General features: G+C 48.8%; 5 protein-coding genes across 5 annotated transcripts; 3 read left to right on the top strand and 2 right to left on the bottom strand.

The window, feature by feature from the left end:
* PG998_010388 (uncharacterized protein) lies at positions 1–2,565 on the bottom strand (the record flags this gene model as incomplete). The annotated part of the gene is made up of 5 exons (XM_066877204.1): positions 2,445–2,565; positions 1,977–2,386; positions 1,831–1,906; positions 482–1,740; positions 1–427 (listed from the first exon to the last, which is right to left on the bottom strand). Exons 1-5 carry the CDS (start codon positions 2,517–2,519, stop codon positions 1–3), a joined length of 2,247 nt encoding a protein of 748 aa, XP_066726258.1. The 5' UTR covers positions 2,520–2,565.
* A 2,945-nt stretch (positions 2,566–5,510) lies between these two features.
* Positions 5,511–11,163, top strand: PG998_010387 (acyl transferase/acyl hydrolase/lysophospholipase; the record flags this gene model as incomplete). The annotated part of the gene is made up of 10 exons (XM_066877203.1): positions 5,511–6,189; positions 6,236–6,796; positions 6,851–7,201; positions 7,248–7,302; positions 7,348–7,374; positions 7,425–8,308; positions 9,608–9,688; positions 9,794–10,290; positions 10,380–11,088; positions 11,135–11,163. The coding sequence occupies 10 exons, from the start codon at positions 5,511–5,513 to the stop codon at positions 11,161–11,163; spliced, it is 3,873 nt and encodes a 1,290-aa protein (XP_066726257.1).
* Positions 11,164–13,139: 1,976 nt separating this feature from the next.
* Positions 13,140–14,184, top strand: PG998_010386 (uncharacterized protein; the record flags this gene model as incomplete). The annotated part of the gene is made up of 2 exons (XM_066877202.1): positions 13,140–13,386; positions 13,442–14,184. The coding sequence occupies 2 exons, from the start codon at positions 13,140–13,142 to the stop codon at positions 14,182–14,184; spliced, it is 990 nt and encodes a 329-aa protein (XP_066726256.1).
* Positions 14,185–14,337: 153 nt separating this feature from the next.
* PG998_010385 (glycoside hydrolase family 18 protein) lies at positions 14,338–15,744 on the bottom strand (the record flags this gene model as incomplete). Its single annotated transcript, XM_066877201.1, has 4 exons — positions 14,338–15,326; positions 15,380–15,429; positions 15,474–15,572; positions 15,626–15,744. The coding sequence occupies 4 exons, from the start codon at positions 15,742–15,744 to the stop codon at positions 14,338–14,340; spliced, it is 1,257 nt and encodes a 418-aa protein (XP_066726255.1).
* Positions 15,745–21,381: 5,637 nt separating this feature from the next.
* PG998_010384 (uncharacterized protein) lies at positions 21,382–22,355 on the top strand (the record flags this gene model as incomplete). Its single annotated transcript, XM_066877200.1, has 2 exons — positions 21,382–22,258; positions 22,324–22,355. 2 exons carry the CDS (start codon positions 21,382–21,384, stop codon positions 22,353–22,355), a joined length of 909 nt encoding a protein of 302 aa, XP_066726254.1.
* Between the last annotated feature and the right edge of the window lie 212 nt (positions 22,356–22,567).

Here is a 22,567-nt window from a genome sequence, read left to right as displayed (position 1 = left end):
CTATTTTCTCTGTTGGGGGATGCCACCCAGGCCAGTATCCAAGCGGCTCCCCTGCGCATCCCTCAGTACGCCCTGCGCCCGGGTGCTTACCATTGGAACAATCAACTTGCTGTAAAGAGCAGGGTGTCCAAACCGAACATCCACACTTTCGTCGTTTCGTTTCTCTATCACTGCATCATCGCTTACCTTTTTACCCCTCTTACTATAGAAACACTGATCATCGTCGAAAGTCTTGATGCAGAAGTATTTGAATCCTCCCAGGATGGCAAAAAGCGGTGCCATGAGGATTATCTGGACATACGACTCCCTCCTAGCGACCACAAACATTGTTGCCACGACGTTGCTAAGCAAAGTTGCGGCAAGGACACGGTTGACGATGAACCCCCAGAAAGCACCGCCGGATTCGTGTTTTGTCACAAATACGTACCTGAAACCGAACGTAAGCGCTGAACACGCTAACAGTAAACAATGTCAAACTTACATCAGCAGATACTTTTTCAGGTAGCTGTCCGTAGTAAAGTAAAAGGCGGTTACCGGAAGCACCAATGGCTGGAATGGTGCAAATACCAATGCAATGGTAACATAAAAAAGGAAATTATTATAATGGGATGCGTAATCGAAAGGAGGCGGCGCCGTGAGTTCGAGCAATTCCCGCGGTGTTAGATTCAAAAGCCTGCGCGACAACCAGTCTCTTCCTAGTTTGACAAGCTGTGAGACGTCCAGCGCCGCACCGAGATTACGCTGCAACAAGTAGTTGAGCCAAAAGGGTGACACATCGCAAAAAGCCCCCATGAGGTTTTCGAATGGCTGGGTATCCTTGATAGCTGCCCACAGATTCTGATTCGACTGGGCTCGGATGACCGCAGCGGCATACTTCCAACCGGCCGAAAAAAACGAGAAGACGATAAGGTTGTTAAAGATAAAGAAGACGTAGAGCTTGCGAGCCACACCTCTCTCGCGTTCCGTTTTGGAGAGATCGCCAGCATAGATGGAGAGACGCCGGAAGATGGTCGGCAGGAGTAAGTAGAACAGCGTTGTAACCAAGGGCGCGAGGATACCTTGTATTGCACCCCATGTTCGTGGGTGGCGTTCGAGCTCGGCCTGAAAGGTGGGCCATATGGCACCAAGTTTCGACAAGTCGGCTAGGAAGACGGCAATAAGAGCATTAGGGACCGTCCAAACGGCGACCAGAGCAGATACTGCGACGTGACCCATAAAGACTCGCCGGCGTCGAGTTTCCTTGGGCAACGAGAGGTTCTTCCAAATCACATCGTTCGGTCCGGGAGCAAGCTGGATTTTGCTCCCATGAGGATGCTGCTTCCTCGCAGCATACGCCAGCTCGTGAGCCTGCTCCATATTTGGACATGTGGCAAAGCCGTACGGAAGCACTTCCTTATCCACTGTCGCGTTTCTCATTTCGTGGATTTTGGCTGAGAGTCGGCGGATACGCGCAACTAAGTACTCAATAGCATCAACGTTGGATCCTGGGGCGAACGTCGTGTCATCGCCTGCCCGAGCCTTGCAGGTAGGACGTTTTGCTGGCAGCGTTTTCGGGTGTCTCGAGTATTTTGAGAGTACTGTTTCTAGTGCCCGAACGGCTCCCTCGTACGTTTCAATGAGCTCGGGGAGTTCTTTGAGACTATGTGCAATGGTACCAGATAGATCCCTTGATGTAGCAAACGGACGGACAAGTTCGATAATGCCTGCATCGGTGCGATATCGGTCTGGAATGTCAGTCACCTGACCAAATCTTAGTATTGGAACACCTCTAGGTCTCCGAGGAGCGACGCATTCTTTATCGAAAGGGGGATATAGCGAGATATTGCATACCATCAACGTTCGAGAAAACGCCTTGTTTTGGTAATCAGAGCTCTCGAAATACTCGCACCTGATACGTGCTACAATCCTAGAGCTTGTCCACAAGAAATAGCAAATAACAATGTCGAAGGCATGCGAGGTGGCGACATATGCCCAACATGCCCTCCCCGCCGACAGAATAGGGGGCGAATTTCATGAACGTATTGGAACCATCAGACGAACGGTTCTTACTGTTCTCGACGATGTTAAGCGGGATATATACACCACAGCCAATGATAGATAGGAAAATCGTAATGTTGCGGCACATTGTGGTGAAGTGTAGAAAGACAGTTGCATCCTGGCCAATCTTTTCGACAAGCGCCTGATCCCTGGTCTTGACCACAGGTTGGACCCAGCCAAACACTCCATTTGAAATTGCTGGAGGAACACGCTTTCTATCCGAGATATGCTTCAGTCGAGGTGCATAGATTGTTTTATTGTGAGGTCGTAGAAGACAGAAGAGCACGGCGCAAAGCACTGCACCACTTATGGAATAACCAAAGGACGACCAGAACGCTTTAGTCGTTAACTGTCACAGGCGGTAAAGTCAGGAATAATATCTTTTTTTTCGGAGATAGTATATCTACCTGTGTGTTAAATGGACTCTGGATGTACTGAAGGAAGTCCTCGGGGTCGTTGTCGCGGGGCTGTAGCGTGAACATGGTGTGAGATGATTTACGAGCTGTATACGTTTGACCAACTGGACGGCACCGTAACAAGTGATATGACATTTGGCTCGAGACCGGCTGGCTAGGATTTGGGCTTAATATGTAAAAGGCTCTATTTATTACTGAAAACACCTCTCCAGCTCGTTGGATTGAAATGCGGGATCGCAAAGGTTTCAGTTGAGTCCAGAAGCATCCAAATGACGCGGTCCATTGAGTTATTCAAGCTACTGGTCTGCTGCTGTTCCAGCCATCCATAAGGCCCAGCGACGAAAGTAATACGGCCCCTGAACATTCGTCAAACCGTGCACTGTGGTAGGAGGTACAGTATGGCACTTATCGGCAATGCAAAAAGCTGCGGTTATACCGTAGCTCAAATTTTGTTTCTTCGACTAAACTCATCCCTCTGTCGAGCAATTCCAATGTCGTATTAAACCCCATACTGTAAAAACCAGGTTCAGCTTCCGGATTCCAATCTAGGATTCTTGTCAATGAGGCAGGGCGGCAGGGCGGGGTATCAGTACAACGGATAAAGGCCAAATTATGTCCAAACACTGGCTGTACTCCAACTTGACAAAGCCGAATTCAGTTGAATATGACTTACAGCGAATGATTATCCGTTACGCTTTAGAGTCGCAAGTGTATCTCGAGAAGTTTCAAACAACGTTCAACCTAATACTATGAAACCCAGGTTAAGCGTCCGCATTTCAATCTAAGATTCTTGACAACGAGCTAATGCGGGGTATCTGTACAGCGTGTAACAGCCGTTTTTGAGGTACAGCTAGTGGCGGGACAGGATTTAGCCCTTGCGCGCTGTACAAATACCCCGCTCTGCCTCAATGACAATAATTCTTGAGTGGAATCCGGACGCTGGACATGGGATTTGACAGTACTACGAAAAGAAGGTTTTGCGTTCGTATTTTAATCCGAGGATCTTGACAACAAGGTAGTGCGAAGTATCATGTAACGGGTGTTTTTGGAGTACAGCCGGTGTTGGGGCTGAATTTGACCTTTGTCAGCTGTATAGATGACCAAATTTATATCCTACCATGTTGTCCACGCTTTGCCGGACAGCGACAGCATTTACGGACACTGCTCATAAGCCACTCTCTCACGGGAGCCATTTTTCACGATCACTGGTGAATAGGACATGCTCTAGCTCTTCACAAAATCAGTGGGAAGGAGCTTTACTTTGTTGGCTGTCAATCTCACAAGCTGTGGGCTAAAAGCTACCTGGTTACTAGACTTGTGCTCTTCACCTTTCCAAATCAGTACACATCAGGGCCATAACTATACTGTTAAACAGTGTCTGTTACAGCTAGATACCAGCTGAACAAGAGTGACTCTTAAATTCCACGCGCTTCGTCATGTATATGTAGCCTTTTGGCTTATCGTGGGACAGCTTTTCTAGCATTGACTCATTTCCGATTCGCAGCTTCTTGATTCTAATGACCTAACTAACAATAAAGATTGCTACCCCTGACACCTCGGCTTCTGCCAGAGACAATGTCAGCTTCATATCACCGTGCAGTTCGCCACCCATTTCTGACGTTCTTTCTCCATCCGTATCTCACCCTCTTGGAAGATCCGAGTGAGATACAGATATGCGTCATTAATCTCCTTCATGATTCTGTAAATATATTTCCAGACATAACGTAGATGTGCAATTTCCCGCCGGAGTTTTTCGTTTTCTTCTGCCAGCAAAGATATTTCGCGTCCTTCTTGTAATGACGTTTGTAAAGATAGACGGAATAACGTTCCTTCCAGGCTGAAAGCACCATCCTCGGAGTAGACACTAGACGCTCTTCTCGGCGTCGTGCACATAGTAGGATAGCGGCCTAATTGGACCGCGAGCGAGATGTTGAGATCGCATGTGAACCCGTTAGGGAAAAGCTCATAGAAATTGTAAATAGAGCAGAGCGAGAACGACAGCTAGTGATGCCGCGCGAGTTCGCGAACAAGTGCTAGTGAAGACCGGGATTGTTGTTGGTGTTGGAGAGTGATAAGCGTAAGGGGTATTTCGGTACGAGCTGCCAGCTGCAGGCCCGACAACTGGCTGTGAAGGATATAAAGCTGTGTTGGTGCTCCAGTTGCTAATTGCTGGACTACCTGAGACGTTGGCCGTAGGGGCCCGGCAGCGCATGCAGTATGATTTATCGGATATGGCAAATGGGCGTTTGTGCCTTCGTAGGTTCTTCCCAGTGACACGTTAATGGACATCAAGGCACTAGCAGTGTGACGTGTGACGTCCAACGATGTATACAACAGATGGGTGCTAACGCGACAAAAGAGCAAACATAACTTTAGTAAGGGCACACGAAGGTTAAATAGCAAACAACGTGTTTGAGTTGGGCCGTTTTTGACGTAGAAGCACGTGCGGCCACTCGAGACGATTAGACACCGGTTTGAGAGCTCGAAAAAGACCTATCCGAAAGTACATCACGGAAGACCATTACTAGACAAACAGCCCTATGTTTTCTTTAAGCAATCTAGTACGGTGTCATGTCTAGAAAAGGAGGAACCCTAGTCAGAAATGGATCTGGCGGCCATACTTCCTCATGCGCAAAAGACGGCTCCCAAAGATAACGTATATAAGTTGCCATGAATCCTTAATACGGATGATGAGTGTGATACAAACACGACAACATGCGGCAGTGCAACCATTCTCACTGGCTTCAGCTATCACGAAACAATGAGGGCGCAAACCTGGAGGTGTCTGATAGACTCGAGAGATTACATAATCAACAAACTCCAGGCCATCGTTTTCCCGGGTTTGCCATTTTATTGGGCAACCGACATAAATCATTAGCGCTGAGAAGCCTCGGAATCAACCCCCCTGGTTCTAGCAAGAAAAGGGCATCTGGGGACATCCATCTATTTTCTGCTCCTGGCACTGTAACCCATCCTTTGCTAGTAGCTGATGGGGACCTCTTCTCTCGTGGGAAGTTCAACAAGGCTTACGGAAATCCAAGGTGCCATGAGAATAGTATGTACCAAGTACAGCCGTCTCTGGGCTTCGAGAGCATGGAAAATGCCGTTACTCGGCTATACAACCAGTTGCTTCTTCCCTTTTCCGACCTAGTCTGTCTTTTTGTCGACGATCTCGGAGGTATGGCGAAGGTCACCGAGCACCTTCGAAGTTGGCTACACCCGGATCAGCAATTCGCCTTGACCGGAATTCAACCATGGCTTCTTCTCGTCGTAAGCAAAGACCTAGAGGTAAACGAACAACTGATGCTGCGTGAACTTGTTCGGGCACAAAATGGCGTCAAACCCCGCTTCCGCGGATACCAAGTTTTCAACATTGCAGAGAGCGTGCGCCAAACAAGAGCGACCAAGGAATGCCAGAATAGGCCATGGGACAGACTCCAAGCCAAGATTTGGTCTCTGTCGGGTATTTCACGTCGGAGACGTGAGGGTTTGCTGTTCTCGGTCCCGCACTTCTCAAGTTTTATTCATTCTGCTGTCGACCGCTTTGTAGATCCAGGTAAACGTCCACTCGAGGTTGTTGAGGGATCACGTTTAAAGATGCCCGTTGCAGCAGACCTTGAAACGCATCTCATTACCTTTTTGAAAAGTATGCGAAGCACTGAGACCGTGACGACGTTGGGAATCCCTATTATAACATCAAGTTTTATACTGGACCACTACCCACCTGGCATGCATCGTGAGTGTCGGACACCTGCGAGGTAATAGCCGCTAATAATATCCAGAATTCAACCCTCGAACTGTCTTCATCAGGTTATACCGACGTACAAGTAAACGAATCTATGATGAATGGCCACAACATGAGACTAGTTTCCCGTTGCCTGCTTCCTTCTTGAGCCTGTTGGAGAACAATTTCCTTGAACAATACAGACGTTTCCGACGTGTCAAGTCTGCTGCCGAGCTTCACAGGAGCAATCTGTGCCAATTTCGCAAAGAGTATTCTGGGTTGTTCTCAGACGTCACTTGCTTCAGCTGCGTTAGACGTCCTCCTCAGTTCAGCCTCCCTTGTGGCCACATGATTTGTGAGAACTGTGTGAGGGTCTTTGGTCAAGACACAAAAAGCCCGTGGGGGTTTTGCCTGAAAGCCTGCATCCTTTGCGGTAAGAGCGTAGGAGATATTGAAATCGGCATGAGGCCTGACACCGCGAGCGTACGTGTTTTGAGCATTGACGGCGGTGGTACGAGGGGTATAGCCCCTCTTGTATTCATTGAAACTCTACAAGAGTGCATTGGGTTACCTTGTCCAGTCCAGCGCCACTTCGACCTTATCTATGGGACCAGCTCTGGTAAGTTTGGTTGGAGGCTTAGCTGCTTCTTTATACTAATATACGGCTGTGTAGGTGCAATAACGGCTGCAGCATTGTGGATAAATGGGTGGTCTCCCAGTGAATGCATTGCGAGCTTCGAAAATCTTGCCAAAGTTGCCTTTCAACCCCGGTGGTGGTGGCCACGTTTACCGATCCTGTTGCCCATTTTCAAGCTCCTGGCTACCCTGGTACTAGATAGCCAGTATTCGAGCAAACCGCTAGAGGCCGTCCTACTCCAGGTGTTTGGTAAGAAGAGTATACAGGCTTGTTCTCCAGCTACTGAACTTGGAGCCAAAGTCGGAATCACAGTAACTACGACGCAGGATGCAAGTGCATGTATCTTCACTACTTATAACGGTGTTGGACAGCGACGAGCAGATTCCGGTATGTGAAAAGTCGCCTTGGATGCAATGATTCTAACCTAAAGCAGAGTATCATGTGTTCAAGCCTCAAAGCAGTACTGGCCAGATTCCGTTGTGGGAAATGTAAGTTGATGTCGCTCTGCGAGGCTATCGCTAACCCAATTCTAGTATACGCTGCAGTACCGCAGCACCTTAGTAAGTACTGTAGGATCGCACAGCCGATGTATATACTGACGCATGTTAAGCTATTTCAAGCCGAGGCGCATCGATGGGCTAGGCACATTTCAAGACGGCGGGCTTGCATTCAACAACCCTGCTGCGATAGCAGTTCAAGAAGCCTTTGCATCAGGGGCTGAACCTAGTATCATCGTGTCGCTCGGGACAGGCGCGGCGAAGACACGCAGCCCCGTACTTGGGGACTCGCGTCGGCTCCTGCAAGACTCATTTCCGATGCGTATTTTCCGTGCATTTTGGCAAGGCAGTAGTTCCCATCGGGCCTGGCAACAGCTACTCCGCCACACCAAGTCTGATAGCCAAAGTAACCTTTTCCGGTTTGATATTGAGTTTGAAGGCCCAGTACCCGCTCTCGACGATGTGGCAGAGATGCAAAATGTGGCCAAGCTCGCCCGGGACGAAATTCTTCATTCACCATCCCTGGAACCATTGATAAACCGTATCAAGGCGGAGCTGTTTGTCTTCGAGCTCAGTGCACATGCCCCTTTCCGATTTCATAATGGGGTCTATCTCTGTGCGGGCAGGATTCTGTGCCGCTTACAGCCGAAATCACCAGAATATAACGCATTTATGTGCCAGCTTGCTCAATCCTCGGCCTCACTTCACGTAGCCCATCAGCGCATCATCAAGGGAGTCTGGGGGAGCCCAACTTTGAACACACAAGAGCAATTCCACCAGGAAGTCAGCTTTCAGATTAAAAGCCGCGACCGGCCTTTCTCCATATCCCTGGCTGTCGGTGACTATCACAGTCATATTAGCGGATCACCTTTCACTCTGGAAGGTCTTGCTGAACAGCAGAAACTTAACGCCGTCTTCGGGACTGCTGACCACAGGAAAAGACCTGTAGAAGAAGGAGAAGAAGCCCAGAAGGCTAGCCCGAATCCTGCGAAAAGGCGTAGGACGTGTTATTGAATCAAAATACTGTAGATTTTCAATTGGCTAAGGGTTGTCCTGCGTGGCAATAGATCGCAAATCCTACAAGACCTTTGTAATGCAAAGCTGTTTACTTCGTACTTCAAGCATAATAATAATTCTCTTGCAACACGGCTGGTTCCCTCACCACTGTACAGTGAATGCACAGCTTCCAAGAAGCATCCGGTATTTATCTTTGCATGCTCACGCTCCAAGGTTGGTTAGATTTTGCAAAGAGGTATCCTCCCTCAGGTAAGCGTTTCCAAGCGGTTGCCTCCTTTTCCGTGGTGATCAAAAGAAGTTGGGGTAGATTAATCTGCCACCAATGTGCTAGGCTGAGAAAAGTTAGTGATCAATGCCTAATAGGAATTTTACTTGACGAACTGAGGTGATTAACGAGCATCGCCTTGCACTTAACCTGGCAACCTTGTCTTTCCCGGTTGTTGACTTTGGTAGCCCTTCTGGGTTAATGTGCGATGACGAACTGTATTTTACATATGCCTCACTTCTTGGTATGTTCATATGTTCACGGCTATGACCACTTAACTATAAAGCCCATCTTATATATGTGTTCGTGCCTTTCCTTTTTCTTCGAGTGGCGGACGCATCTTGCGCTTTCACTCCGGGCGGCAGGTTATACGGACGTAACTTCAATTTCTTCTCATATTGGTCATATTTAGCGGAAGAGACTTTCTTAGTGCAATGTACTTCAACGGCTCTACGTAGATAATATTTTATGGTACCGTATTTGTGTCGAGACATTAACCGGCGCTGGGTGTTCATAGTTCAAGTGGCTGATGTGAAGAAAACGCTGTACCAGAAGTGAACTTGCATAACCTGAAAACTGCGGCGACAACTCGATGAGCCCAGATAAAACTCCTCCTGAGCCTAAAAGTTGTTTTTCGCCCTTTGAGTTCGAATTGCAGACCCTACCCTACTAGACTTGATTATTACGGTAAATTGAGATACTGTTCCAGACATACTGTTCAGTATACGGAACAAGTTCTACAGCAAAGGCCTTTAAGACCCATAACTTACGTTTAAGAGCTAAAACGGCGCCATATCAAGATCCATTTCTCCAGCCTCCATATTGGACTCAATGTTTGCGTGGTGTTGAAGTTCATCAACAATCAGCAAAGCCAAAACAGGATACTCGTAGTTTACGGACGGCCGCGTGGCGTGAATTATAAATACACCATTCGCGTCCGCCTTGTTCGACGTCCAAAAGATGGAAAGCATTTTTGGGCTGTTTGGAAACTTACTTCACTAAACAGTCTGATAGCATATAGCACTGGCTCCCGTGGCATCAAAGTCAGTATGGCGCATACTGCTCAAGATGCGATCGGAAAGTGCTGGTTAAAAGGTGAGATATGGGGAGAATAGTGCTGTAGTGTTTTTCTCCGAGCCCAACTTCTCAAGACACCACTCCACTAACTATGACTTCCAAAATGCTAAACCACAATCACAGAACTCCCGAACGAACTGCTCGGTTCTATCTTGGACACAGCATCCCCCCAAGATGGCATCAGACTCGCTACTACTTGTCGCATGATGTGCGAAAGAATCTTACCTCGGTTTTATATACAGGACGTTGTTAGCTGCCCTCAGAACAGTGTACCGTTTGCACTTCAATTCAGTTGTTGGTACGGCATGCAGAAGACCTACGAGATGACCATAGCTGCGATTCGAAATACTGGACAAAACGCGCCACAGGTATTGAACCAGTTGTTCGATAACAGCAAACTGCAACTGTTCGTTTCCCGAGCATGCCCGGCGCGAAGCCATCTTTGCTCGACGGTGCCCTACTATCATCTCAGGAATGATCGTTATACCCTAATGCATATCTGCGCTTTCCGTGCCAATACTCATATTGCTGGGCTCCTGATGGAAGAGGATGGTGTTGATGTGGACTCCCTAGATGGGCTGGGAAGGACTCCAATACATTACGCAGTCAACGACTCTGTTGTAAGCCTCTCCTCGACGTAGCGGTATAAGTCAAGTGACTCTTTTGGTTCGATCTTCGCTTATCCAAATTTATTCTGACGTGCATTTAGGCTCGATTTCTCGTCCAACTGGGAGCCGATATCAACGGGAACATGAAATATAATGGAAGCGGGCCTCTCGTGAATTTGATATGTGATGCTGACGCGTCACATCAGCCCGTAGCAAGTCTTCGAGTTGCGTCGCCCAATGATAGAGGGTGGCGGGATGCCTGGCCACGGGTTATTGTTCCAGACCTCTTTTCTACAATACAATACCTGATTGATGAAGGAGCCGCTGTGTCTTCTCCACTCAAGGATCCACAACTTTGTCCTCTTGCTTTTGCCATTCGCTTTGGCCATATCAAGATTGTGGAGGCGCTTTTAGACGCTGGGGCCGACCCGAACCCAACACGAACGGTACACGGAACTACCGAAACCTACCTTCTGCTGACAGAGGCGATCAATAGCAATAGGCCCGAGATAGCACGGCGCTTGTTGAAAGCCGGCGCACGGGTGGATGCGTTACCCGGCGGCACTCAGATCCCCCCCATCCTTGCGATAGCCACAGCATGGTTCTTGAGCAACGCAAGCCGCGAATCAAACTGGGAAGATGTCCTCGACCAAATCTGCGCAGCCTCCAAGGACATCAACCATCCGATGGAAGGACATAGTGCAATCTGGTGGGCCATCAAAGAAGGAAGGTTCGCCGTCGCCCGTGTATTAGCACGAAACGGTGCATCATGGGAAGGCAGGGGTTTATACTTGAATGCAACTGTGCTTAGTAAGTTGGTGGACGAGTTTAGCAGGTCCTGATGGATAAAACACAGGCATGGAAGCCAGTATTCCAGGGTACTGAATGTGACAAGGTGTTTCAAAAATTAAAATTTGCACTCCAACTTGATTCCATTGTGGATGGCGAAATGAACAATGGTATTGATTAACAATTTTCTGCTTAACTTTATTTGATCGTTGAAGAATATCGATTACGTGCGAAGCTGCGATCGTGGGATACGGAGCTGGGTCAAACGACTTGGGTAGGATGCAACTAAGACCACCAACTACACTAATTTGGAAGACAGTATAAAAGTTTATTAATGAAGCGGTACACAGTATTATTGTCTTGTAATCGATGTTGTTGTTCAATTTGATACCTCACTCGCTCGATGGCAAAGTATAAATTATGTACGAGCTGGTGTTCGCACGGTCGTATGCTTCCCTCAGCGCTTTCCGTGCTTTATAATACAACATACTTTACCAACGGACCACGAGACCAACCCGCTCTGGGGAACTACAACCATGGCCTTTCTCAACCCTCAACGTCCTACCTCACACAACTTCAGTCCCTCATTGTCTTGCTGAAGAGTCTCTCGAAGTCACAGAATATAGAGAGGACGGACCAATCCTGGTTCCCGCCATGGTATAGCCCGCTCCTGCGCCCGGTTATTCTCAGCGTGGGGAAAGAGGAGGCAGCGAAGAGACATCGTGAACTCCTCCGAACGATCCCGCAGCACACAGCCATCATCTACACGGATGGCTCTTTCGATGTCCGAGGGAATGCAACGAGGTCCGCAGCGGGCCTCTGTTCCTTTGCTCTGCACACGAGAGCAACCAAATGCTACTCCTGGAATCTGGGCCCAGGCCTCCGGATTGCCGACGCAGAGCTCACATGCATACACAAAGCCCTACGAATTGCCCGATCATGGAACGCTCCCTGCTACATCTTTACCGACAGCCAGGTCGCGCTCCGCCAAACGCAAGGAACTAGCTATCTGGCCAGGCAAGTGAACAGCATTGCAGAATCTCTCCAACATCTTGTCCAGCTCCATTGGTGTCCGGCGCACTGTGGGATCCGGGGCAACGAGATTGCCGACAAGCTAGCGAAGAAGGGGCTTCAGAAGCCCCTCCCACGACACGATCGGCAAGATCAGCTCGTATCTCTCAGCTGGCTGAAGAGCCAGATCACCAAAAGGTGAAAGAAAGATGGAAACAGCTGTGGGACCTCGAAGAGCAGAATGAAGACCATGGCCGACGCGTTCACGGCCTGGGGAAACAATACCGACTGCTGGCCAGAAAACCACCGAAGTTTACGCTGAAACCTTTCGACTACTCTGGATTCCCTCGGAGTGTCACGTCCGCGTATATCCAGCTACGCACAGGCATAGGACACATATCAACTTACCTACGCCTCATAGGGAAAACCGACTCAGACGTCTGTAGGTATTGCGCCAGAACGAGGCAGACGACAACGCATCTCCTCCTCTACTGTCGGCACTTTAGCAGGCAGCGACAGCATTTACAGAGGCAGCTCATGGGGCTCCCTCTCACGACTAGCGTTCTTTTCACTACCATGCGTAGAAAGGGGGCTTTGCTCTCGTTTCTACGAGAACAAAGCTTCCCTTTTGTTAACTTCACTAGAAAGGCTGAACATGGACAGCAAGTTGAGCGATGGAATTTCTGGATCTGGACTCTCCTGGCTAGAAAGGAGTAAGCCCTCATCAGGGCTAAGTTTGTCATAATGTCTGTCATAGCTAGATAGCTGCATACGGACAATAAACTTGATTCAAAAAAAAATACAACATATTGGAGGTGAAAACCGGGGATCAGCGTTAGCACAAACCAATTAACAGTCCTCCAAAACGTTTACTCGCCACAAAGAAACATGGGTTACCTCGATCCACTAAAAGTTGCTGGTAACAACTGCGGCCAGCCCTCGACAAGGGTAGTCTAAAAATTGAAACGAATATTCAATATAAAAAGGTCCCTCCCTCGCGCGTCCCGCTAACATTTTCTTTACCTTTTTTTATTTGCTTCCAGGTCTCGCAACACTCCATGATGAGCTTTCAATTCCAGCCGCCCAAAGGCCCAGAGACCTATAAAATGGCAAAAGCTAACAAAGAAGCATTTAAGACCGCCTTCGCTGGGATTGGGAATAGAAGCCCAACGGGTCCACAGGTTACATACCTTCGTAACCCCCCTAACGGTCCTTTCTACAGACCAAAAGCCGACGGAGAACACGCAGACCCTGCCTACGGTATGAAACAATCGAACCATACTTTTGATAGCATGCAACCATATCAAGGTAAGGCTCTTCTTACGATTTTGTGCAACCTGCTGATATGCCTTCACAATATCAGCCGATCTTTCACGGGCCAAAAGAACTCCTCATAGGTCCAAGCCATCATCGAGTCAAGACACAAAGCACCACCACGTGATCGGCACAGATCTCAACAGAAGCTCGGCTCATCTTGATGTTGCAATTTCTACACACGCTACGGAAACCCCATTAGCAAAGCCTAGTTTCCATACTTTGGCTAACGCTATGACCGGCACGGTTGAAGAAGGCGGCCCAACCGTACACGGACTGTATAAGATGATCAACGTTCAAAACAACAAGAAAGCTGCTGCTTTTCCCCTGCTTGGCGGTGCAAACACCTCAACTGGACATAGACCTTCGCGGAATGCAAAGCACGGAACCTCTATGCCTACGATCACTACCTACCAATGGAAGGATAAGGCCGAGTCCCCCAAAAGGAAACCTCCACAACTACCTCGACCTGGACCGAGGCCCGCAAAACGAAAAAGGCATATGCCGGCCACACTTCAGGAAGCTAACATTCTCGGCGTAAAGCTACGACCGCAACCTGAGGGGCTCCCTCCTAATGCTAACGGCGAAACATACGACGTAGAGTTGTTAGTTTCTCACCGCATTATTGACGACTCCGGTGACGAATCCACTGAATACCTAGTTATGTGGGCAGGCGACTGGCCTCTCGAACAGAGATACACCTGGGAGCCGGAAGAGAACATCGACGCTGTAAATTTAGTGGGAAGCTACTGGAGGGAATGGTGTAAACGGCTCGCGGCCCGAGAATTCTAACACTCTTATGCTAGCGGTTCTATTTTGATGGGGCTCTTGATGGGATAATACCTTGATTATTATTCATCACAATTTAACTGTCATTTTTGAAGGGTCATAAATCTTTGGGTTTGGTATGTAGCAGTCTACCACGTGTATCTTGGCTCCTCCCGATCAGGGCATGCCAGCAGCAATATTTGCATATGTACTGTCCGGATACTGCAGATTGTTCTGGCTCTGTCTAAGCGCACCGAGTGACAAATAGCTTGTTCGAATGAGGCTCTCAGCGTCGTTCCGGTCCCCACTAGCCTCCCAAAACATGGCTCCTCCTAAGCCTTTGGACCTCAAGTAGTCTATCTTCGCCTTGACCATACCCGGCGTGTCGTAAGATATCAGCTGCAGGCTGTTATTGTCGTATTCGTACGTGGCCCCAGCGATGATATCTTCCTGTGCGTCTAGGTGAGAACGGGGCAAAGCTTTATAATCCCAAACTCCGTTGTCCCAAGACCCCTTACCGATGCCGGAATAAGGTTTCCCAAGGCCAGAAGTGTTTCCAAATGCACGTCCGAATAAGGGCATACCCAGAATGATCTTATACCTCGGGACGCCGGCAGCAAGGTAGCCAGTAATCGCTGCATCCGTGGAGAACGGAGTAGATCCCAGGTTCCCTGAGTTGGGATAAAGGTTGGCCTGGTGCGCACTCAATGGGGAGAAAGAGCCCGCGTAATCATAAGCCATGAGGTTGAACGCATCCACTATCTGAGCCATGTCGAACAGCGGCAGCTTGGTATACTTTTCAGGACCGGCCGGCATCGCAGCCGTCAGGTGAAAATGGTACCCCGGCACGGACCGGGCGGCATAGTCGTCCAGTTCGGCTCTTACTGCCTTCAACAATGCTAGAAAGTCTGCCGCCTCGTTGGCGTTCGCAGGATATTCCCAATCAATATCAATCCCATCAAAGCCCCAGTCCTTCATCAGTGATACCGACGATTTAGCAAACTGAATGCGCTTCGGCTCTGTGGATACAGCTGAGGCGAACCGCCCGTTCAGACTATATGTCCACCCTCCAATTGATAGATGAACTTTGGCATTCCGGTGGGCCTTTTTGAGGAGATAAAGCTGTTGGACGCAGCCGTAGGCATGGATTGCAGAGGTTGGCGTCGCTTGGGGGCTCAGTATGTTTCTTAAGAGGCAGCTAGGTACTATATGAGCTTACAAGCATCAGACCAGTTTATCTGGATGTCCGCCCAGGGATCGGAAGAGAACCTGAAGCGCATTAGAAAAGGCGACGTAGAATGTACCTTACTTACACAGTCCCGTCGTCTTGAAAGTTTGCGAATGCATAGTATATGTTTGTCACTACATCCGCGGGTAACTGCTGAGGCCGATAATTCCTTGCATAGATACCCCTATTCCAGCATCTGTTAGCGGGAAGACTTTGAATGAGAATCATAGTACCAACCAATTCGCAAAATAGGCAGAATTTTCGTAGCCATCTACCCGTTTGTCCAAAGGAGAAATGCTAAGTGAAGTGCGCAGAAGTGAGCACGCCAGTAAGTGCTTGAGTAGGTTTGCCAACATGTTGAGAACCTCACGATGATGAACAAATTGATGTGAATGGCCTAATGAGAAAGTTAGCATTTGGCCATCTTCGACAGGGTACAATGCTTTATACGATACGGACCTATAAAGGAAAGAGCGTAAGGCAGAAACAGATCGAACGTTGGTAACAAAGGTCCATGAATGGAAGCATATGTAGAATCGCAGGAACTGCTCTTTTGGCCCGGGCCAACAAGAGCAACATTGGCTTCAGTCGCGGTTAAGAGATCTAAGAACCTGCCCACAAAGAGAGTTAGTAGATTATATGCTTCGTCCAAAAAGGGAGTATTATAATGCGTCAAATATATAGGTCCAGCATTCTGTATTTGTGATATTTGGCGTTTAGAATAACTCCACGCAGGTGAGTTGTATCAACTACACCATGGGGAACGAATCTACACCAATAGACGTTTCTTACTATCCTTTGACAGTCCAGGCCAGCGGAACCAATGATAACATCATAATTGGGCTGTTGGTAGGTCTCCTCGTTGGAGTCACTACCCTAGTTCTGTTAACAGGCGCAATTCTGGTCTCTGTTATTCTGAAGAATGCCAAGCGTCAAAACGATACAAACGCATGCAACTTAGAAGACCCGCTGGCTAAGAAAGACGGTGGTAATAACGATCATTCCATCGATAGACCTCAGAGAAAAACGCAAAATGTACAGGATCCAATGCCAGTTCAGTGGATGCCCAACAACGTACACCCATTACAAATACAAGGACTGAACGGTAACTCCACAAACAAAGTCACCGGACCCAGGGAAGTGCCTCGCGACTTAACTCCCGGTCGATGGGCACCCACAGAAGCTGAGAGTCGGCTGCCACCATCACATGTGGACACTTGGCAGTATGGTCCGAAAGATAGGGATGAGGGTTTTGCGGTTCGTTAGCTTTCGCATAGAGGCATGGACAAGTCCTAGGCGAACCGGCAAAGGTACAGGGGCCAATTAGGCGTATAGACGAGGATCATCTTTAGAGAAGGATCTTAAGGGAGATGCATCAAACGTATGGTATGCCGCCGTTAGAACATGCATGATTTGCGTACTTCTTCATTAAAGCCCTGTAGACTGCTCAACCGCAATTCTGGTTGCCTCATCAGAACCAAAAGAGGAGGCCACGATTCGTTTCGAAAGCAGTTTGATGCATCCAAATATCACTACCAATTCACACATCAGAGGGCGCCTGTTTCACAAAAAAAGACTAGCAATTCAATGAACCATCGTATTAGACATGCATTTATACGGCCTTTATTGTATGCAGGACTGTATACCGTATGCTAAGTGCAATGTGTTATACAAAGCGACTCTCTATATTTCTATCCCCCAAAATAGCATCGCAATAACATCCGCTGGAGTTAGCGCATAACCACAGACAGATATTCAACAAACATTGGAAACAGACTTTATACCATTGCTTCGTTTCGGTATAAAGCTGGGTACAAGGGAGCATAGGAGAGGTTTCTATAGTAGTGAAAACGCCAAAGGGGGCCGAGGATGAAACGGAAAGTCGTGGCCGGCGATTATTGTGGCTAGCGTTGGATCGCAACTGAAGCCAGAACGGGGATCAGTTGGACAGCGTTTAGCAAGACGGATATTATTCGCTGCAATTTGAAGAGGCGAAAAGTGATAACCAGTTGTGACTCAGGACCGTAAGCCCGAATAAGACGTCACTGAACGATGGCAGTTGATGCGTTCCTTTCACTTCAGGTGTGCTGCCTCTGGGTGCACTTCCGGGAACCAGAACAGGCGGGCATGGGCTGCACCAGACAAGCCGTACGTTACAGTATGTGTTTCCCAGTCCACGCTTCTGAAGAACTGGCGCCTGTATAGTGTTATCGTCCGCCCCGGTTCTACTGTGAACGGCGGATCAGCAACTCTTCACTTCCCGAAGTCTATATCTACCTACCGTGTAGCCCATGTATTCTACAATGCTGTACGTATGCAAGCAAAGGGCACCCGATGCAAAGTGAGGATCAGTTTCTTCTGGAGCAGGATCATATTTCCCTAAGCGAAGAGACAAGAGCATGAAACTGAACGATTGATGGCACTGCGCTTCCATTTTGACCATCATACAGTTCGGCTTCAATACAGTCACTAGCGAAACCTATGTCCTCTTTCCGCTCTTTGATCGTTCTCGTTCCGAACCGACTTTGCAGGGGTAGCTGCTGACAACATGTACCCCGCCATGCTCGCAGGTACAGAGCTGGACTTTTGGCTTTGTTATCTTCTTGCGAATCCATAACTCGATCAGACTATTGCATTACCTATTGTGTGTGTGTGTATATATTAGAACTTCACAAGGCTTCCATCACTCCACCTCTCCTTCCTACCTGAGCTTTTTTTACTCATCCAAAACATCTTTTCAAACAAAATTGGCATATATAGACAGCATATCGAGAAGGACAGCCACGGCAATGTCAGCTCACTGCAACACATTCCTTGATGATTCGGAAGCGGAAGACGACGACATAGGTAAGTCGATGGTTAAGCAAAGGATGGCTTTTCATTAACTAATTGATGTAGGAACGAACAGTAATTTATCTAGTGATGTGCTAGACAGCCCAGGAAGTCTCAAGGACTTCATCGATGACTCGGCCTCAAACGATAGCAGTTTCGCTATATCAGAGCAGCACAGCCCCTCGACCGGTGACGAGGGTGAGTCCAGCACGTCGAGATCACCCCCAGAGGAGCGATCGTCCTCCGATGTCGGACATCTCTACAGGCTACTTGCAAACCTACATAAAGCACTTGTCCTGCTTCAGAAGTCGATGGGGGTCGTGGAAGAGCTAGTACTACAGCAGACAGCGTCGCCAATTTTGGCAGAGGATAAGAGCAGGTAAAGCATACGAAGCGCATAGAGGGCCATGCAGGCCTGGATATTCCCTTCACCAGACACATCCTGCGTTTTCGTTACTTCTAGGAGAGCGAGATACTATAGATTCCTCAATGGAACAGCTTAGAAAATTCATCGCAGAAGAGCCTTGGGAAGTTGTCACACATATCTGTCGTGTTTTGGCGACTCCGACTGCAAGTGAACTAGAAGCCTGGCCCCACGTAGCACAGCCAACCGCTTAACCCGCTTCTCCCACTGTCCAATCCCTCTTGTTGAAACGCAGGCACTCAAGGACACTTGTGAGATGCTGCGTACGACGATCGAGACAGTCAGGAGAACAGGGGCGGTACTGGAGATAGTTCTCACTGGTGATTTTAATCGTCATGGCCAGCTATGGGGGAGATGAGGCACGAGTAGAGAGACAGGGAGAAGCGGATCCGACCATTCACCTTATGGCTGAATTTGGCCTCAGCCTGCTCCTCCGGGACACAAAGACGTGGAATAGAGGAGACTATAGCACAACCATCGACCTTGTCCTGGCATCGGAGGCGATAAAGGAGTCCCTGGTCAAGTGCAAAGTATTGGACACGGAACACGGGTCCGAGTAATGAGATGTGAAAGAGATGATCGCCCAATATAGACATGATTTATCGGCTTGAGTGGTATCCACGCCGACAATTCGCAATTGGCTCTATTGGGTCGCCACAATGCTTGACTCCCTCCTTTTTACGTAGCTACCGAAAATGTTTATGCGTTTAAAAACGCCCTCCCTTCCTTTCTTTCCCTCTTTCTTTTCCTTCTTTCATTTACTAAACTCGAAGAAGTGGTCTTTATAACCCAGATAGGCTCCCTAAAGCTGTATTCCTCGTTTTCCGTACGTATGTTGCGTCAAACCCAGCGTTTCTCTGCATTAACAATATATGTATATCATCAAATCGTTGCAAGCCGTGATACTGTACAGTACTACTTAAACCTAATCTGAGTCAACTGTGTTCTGCTTGACACATATTCCATATAATCCTAAGCTGGTTTAGATGATATAGTTGGCCATGGCGATGTGTTCGGCGCCAGGCACAATACTCAGCCGATCTACTACACTTGGGTTCTCTACATCAATGCCCCCCGCAACACAGTCTATGGGTTGGCCTTCTTCGGGGTCAGACACTCTGGTGGATACGACCTCATCCTTGATCGCTAGTACAGTTACAGTATACGCAGAAGGAGCCAAAAAAGACACTACTTTGACGTCCGTCGTTGTTATAACTACAACAGCCGAGCCTCCGCCAGCCCCAACGAACGGTGTTTTTATAACGTTCATTTCCTCGAAAGCGACGAGCTTAGTAAGAGTGAAGAAGAATCCGGCCTGGGCTATGTTCGAGCAGAAACTCGCCGATCACTATGACGACATATGCGCTTGGCCCGCAGCAGCGACTGTTGCTGCACCGCAAGAGATTGGTTCCAGTGATGTTCCGTGGCCGCCTGATTTGGAAGCCGGTGAATCGAAGATATGGGGCCACTCTGGGTGCAAGTACTACAGCGTGAAGGACGGCGCAGGAAGCTTTTCATGTGACGGTGTTGAAAAGGTTCAATGTGCAGTGGATTCCAATGTCCTTGACCCCAAAGCGACAAAAGTCCTTCGCTGTGTTTACCCACTGATCGAAAATATGCTGGTACCGAAGGTCCGGTGTTTCATACGGTAGGATATATCCTATATCTATCCAACTCGATAGACGACATCATGGGAGAACTTAATGCGTTAGAGTTGCCCTGTTGAGATATAACTACTTCGGAGCCAGTTTATTACACCGTTGACCATCCTATGAATCATTTGCAGTCCTAAGAAACTTGGCCATGGTGCTTGGGAAGCAAATTGATACAATGATACATTGATTGGGAAGTCATATCTGCCTTGCTGAAGTCGGCCGTGGCGACTCTGGTAAAGTCAGCCAGGCGAGGCCGGCATGACGAACAGCCGCGCTTTCCTGCCAATCATCCTCGAGGTATTTTGGACGTCAACTTGGTACCGTGTGTCTAGTCCCCATTTCTGTCCTCTTCGAGAGTGTGACCACGCGAGACTCATGCCTCTTGATAGGTAACATAGAAGCCTGCCGACACTGCCTAGGGCTCCTAATCTATCAGTGGCAACGTTGCCATCGCATGACCATCTTTATTCTAGAACCGTTGGGGCAATCGAACCAAGCCTCTCAAACTTAGATTCTCTTACGAAGCCACCGAACTAAACGCTCCTGCTTGAAGGCCGCCAATGTATAAGCAGATCCAAGCTACCGTCTCTCGGGCAGAACACGATGTGGTCCTCCGCTTCAAGCAGAAGTTGGGGAGTGACCAAAAAGCGGAAATAGGTCAATATCTCTGTAGAAATTTGATTCACTAAGAGCTCTCGGCTTAGCATTCGGCTTTTGACATCGCACTGGGATCCCGTCTTATCGCTTCTGAGGTCTCGTCCAACGACGTAATCATATTATCTTCGGGCGAGAGGCTGTGATTGGCAAGGCCTCTCTGCCGGCTGTATATTTTCACCGAGGCTAGACGACGCCCTCTATCCTTGATACAGGCTCTCATGTTCTGCATACACTAACCTGGCTCAAGTATGAGGCCTGCATCATCCCCCGCCCTGCAGGATTCCGTTGTCTAAGCCACATAGGCACCGCTGGGTATAAGTAGGGCACTGTCTCTTCTAGTCTGTCCCGTGTTGTTGGGACATCTTCCCACTTGAATTTTATAGGAAATCTTCCTTTATCACTCGCCAGCCCACACGAAGCTGACCATGGATCACTGCTTACTACCACACGATATCTTCGCCGTCATCGCACGCCAGGCCGACGAAGATGCAGTACGCGGGCTATTGCTTGCTTGCCGCGATTTGTACGAGTTACTCGTTCCGCTATTCTATAGGCGAGCTGTCCAGGACTACCCGCATCTATATGAGAGGATCGTAACAGCAATTCGCTTCGATGTTGACGAAGAAGCGATCATTCGCTCCCTCAAGAGGGCTGAACGAGCCAGCGCAAGGTTCGACTTGTTTGAAGAGACAGACATTGAAGACCCCAGCCCGACGTTTGTGCGTTCAGGGAGGCCAACTCGTGCTTTGAACCACCAGTCGGTCTATTGTTCGCTGATGGGACTCGCTGCTTTTTTCGGCTATCAGGAGGTGATCTCCTTCCTACACCAACAGGGCCTCTCTGTCGATGCAGTCGGAGCCTCTGGAGCACCCGCAGGCACTAAACTACACTCGTCGCCGCCGTTGTTTGTTGCGATTGCAAGAGGACACCACCAAGCGGCAACGCGCCTGCTCAGCCTAGGAGCGTCCCTAGCCCTGAGACAAGAAGCCGTGGACCAACGAACGGCCCTTCATCTTGCCGCTGCCTTGCCCTACCCCGATATCATTGAACGCATTGTGCAAATGGGTGCAGCTATCAACAGCAGAGACGAAAACGGTGATACCGCTTTAGTATATGCCGTTGCGTCACGCACATCGACCAGGGAGATCATTGCGTTGCTCGCCAAGCTAGGTGCGGACGTCAACCATATGACTTCCTTTCGAGGACTAGATACCAGTCTTCTAGGCTTGGCTTGCGCGCTAGAACATTGGGAGCTGGCGGACGAGCTTCTAGACCGTGAGGCTGACGCCAATGGCGGTACCCGTGAGTGGCAAGTTCGGCCTTTAGAGGTAGCATGTGGCGTATGGGTGCCAGATCACACGACCCAGACTCGTCAGTCACGTCGCGCGTTCGTGGCTAAGCTCCTTCAGCGTGGGGCCAACCCTAACATACAGAGGGGTTACACCAGCTCTGGGCCATCGTTTCTGGCCTGGCTTATGGAAAACGGATGCGAATGGGAAGCAGAAGGTTGACCAGGACTAAAATCCGGTTCTGGATTAGCACTGCCCCCGAACTGCTCCAGCACCGCTTCCGCCCCTGCGCGTGAACAGCTCTTTCGATGCTGCTTCTGGC

This window comes from Apiospora kogelbergensis (assembly GCF_038363985.1).
Source record: "Apiospora kogelbergensis strain CBS 113332 chromosome Unknown utg000007l_segment0_segment0, whole genome shotgun sequence".
NCBI classification, from domain to species: Eukaryota; Fungi; Ascomycota; class Sordariomycetes; order Amphisphaeriales; family Apiosporaceae; genus Apiospora; species Apiospora kogelbergensis.
Note: the sequence above shows the minus strand (reverse complement) of the source record. Positions and strands in the feature narration are given on the sequence as shown.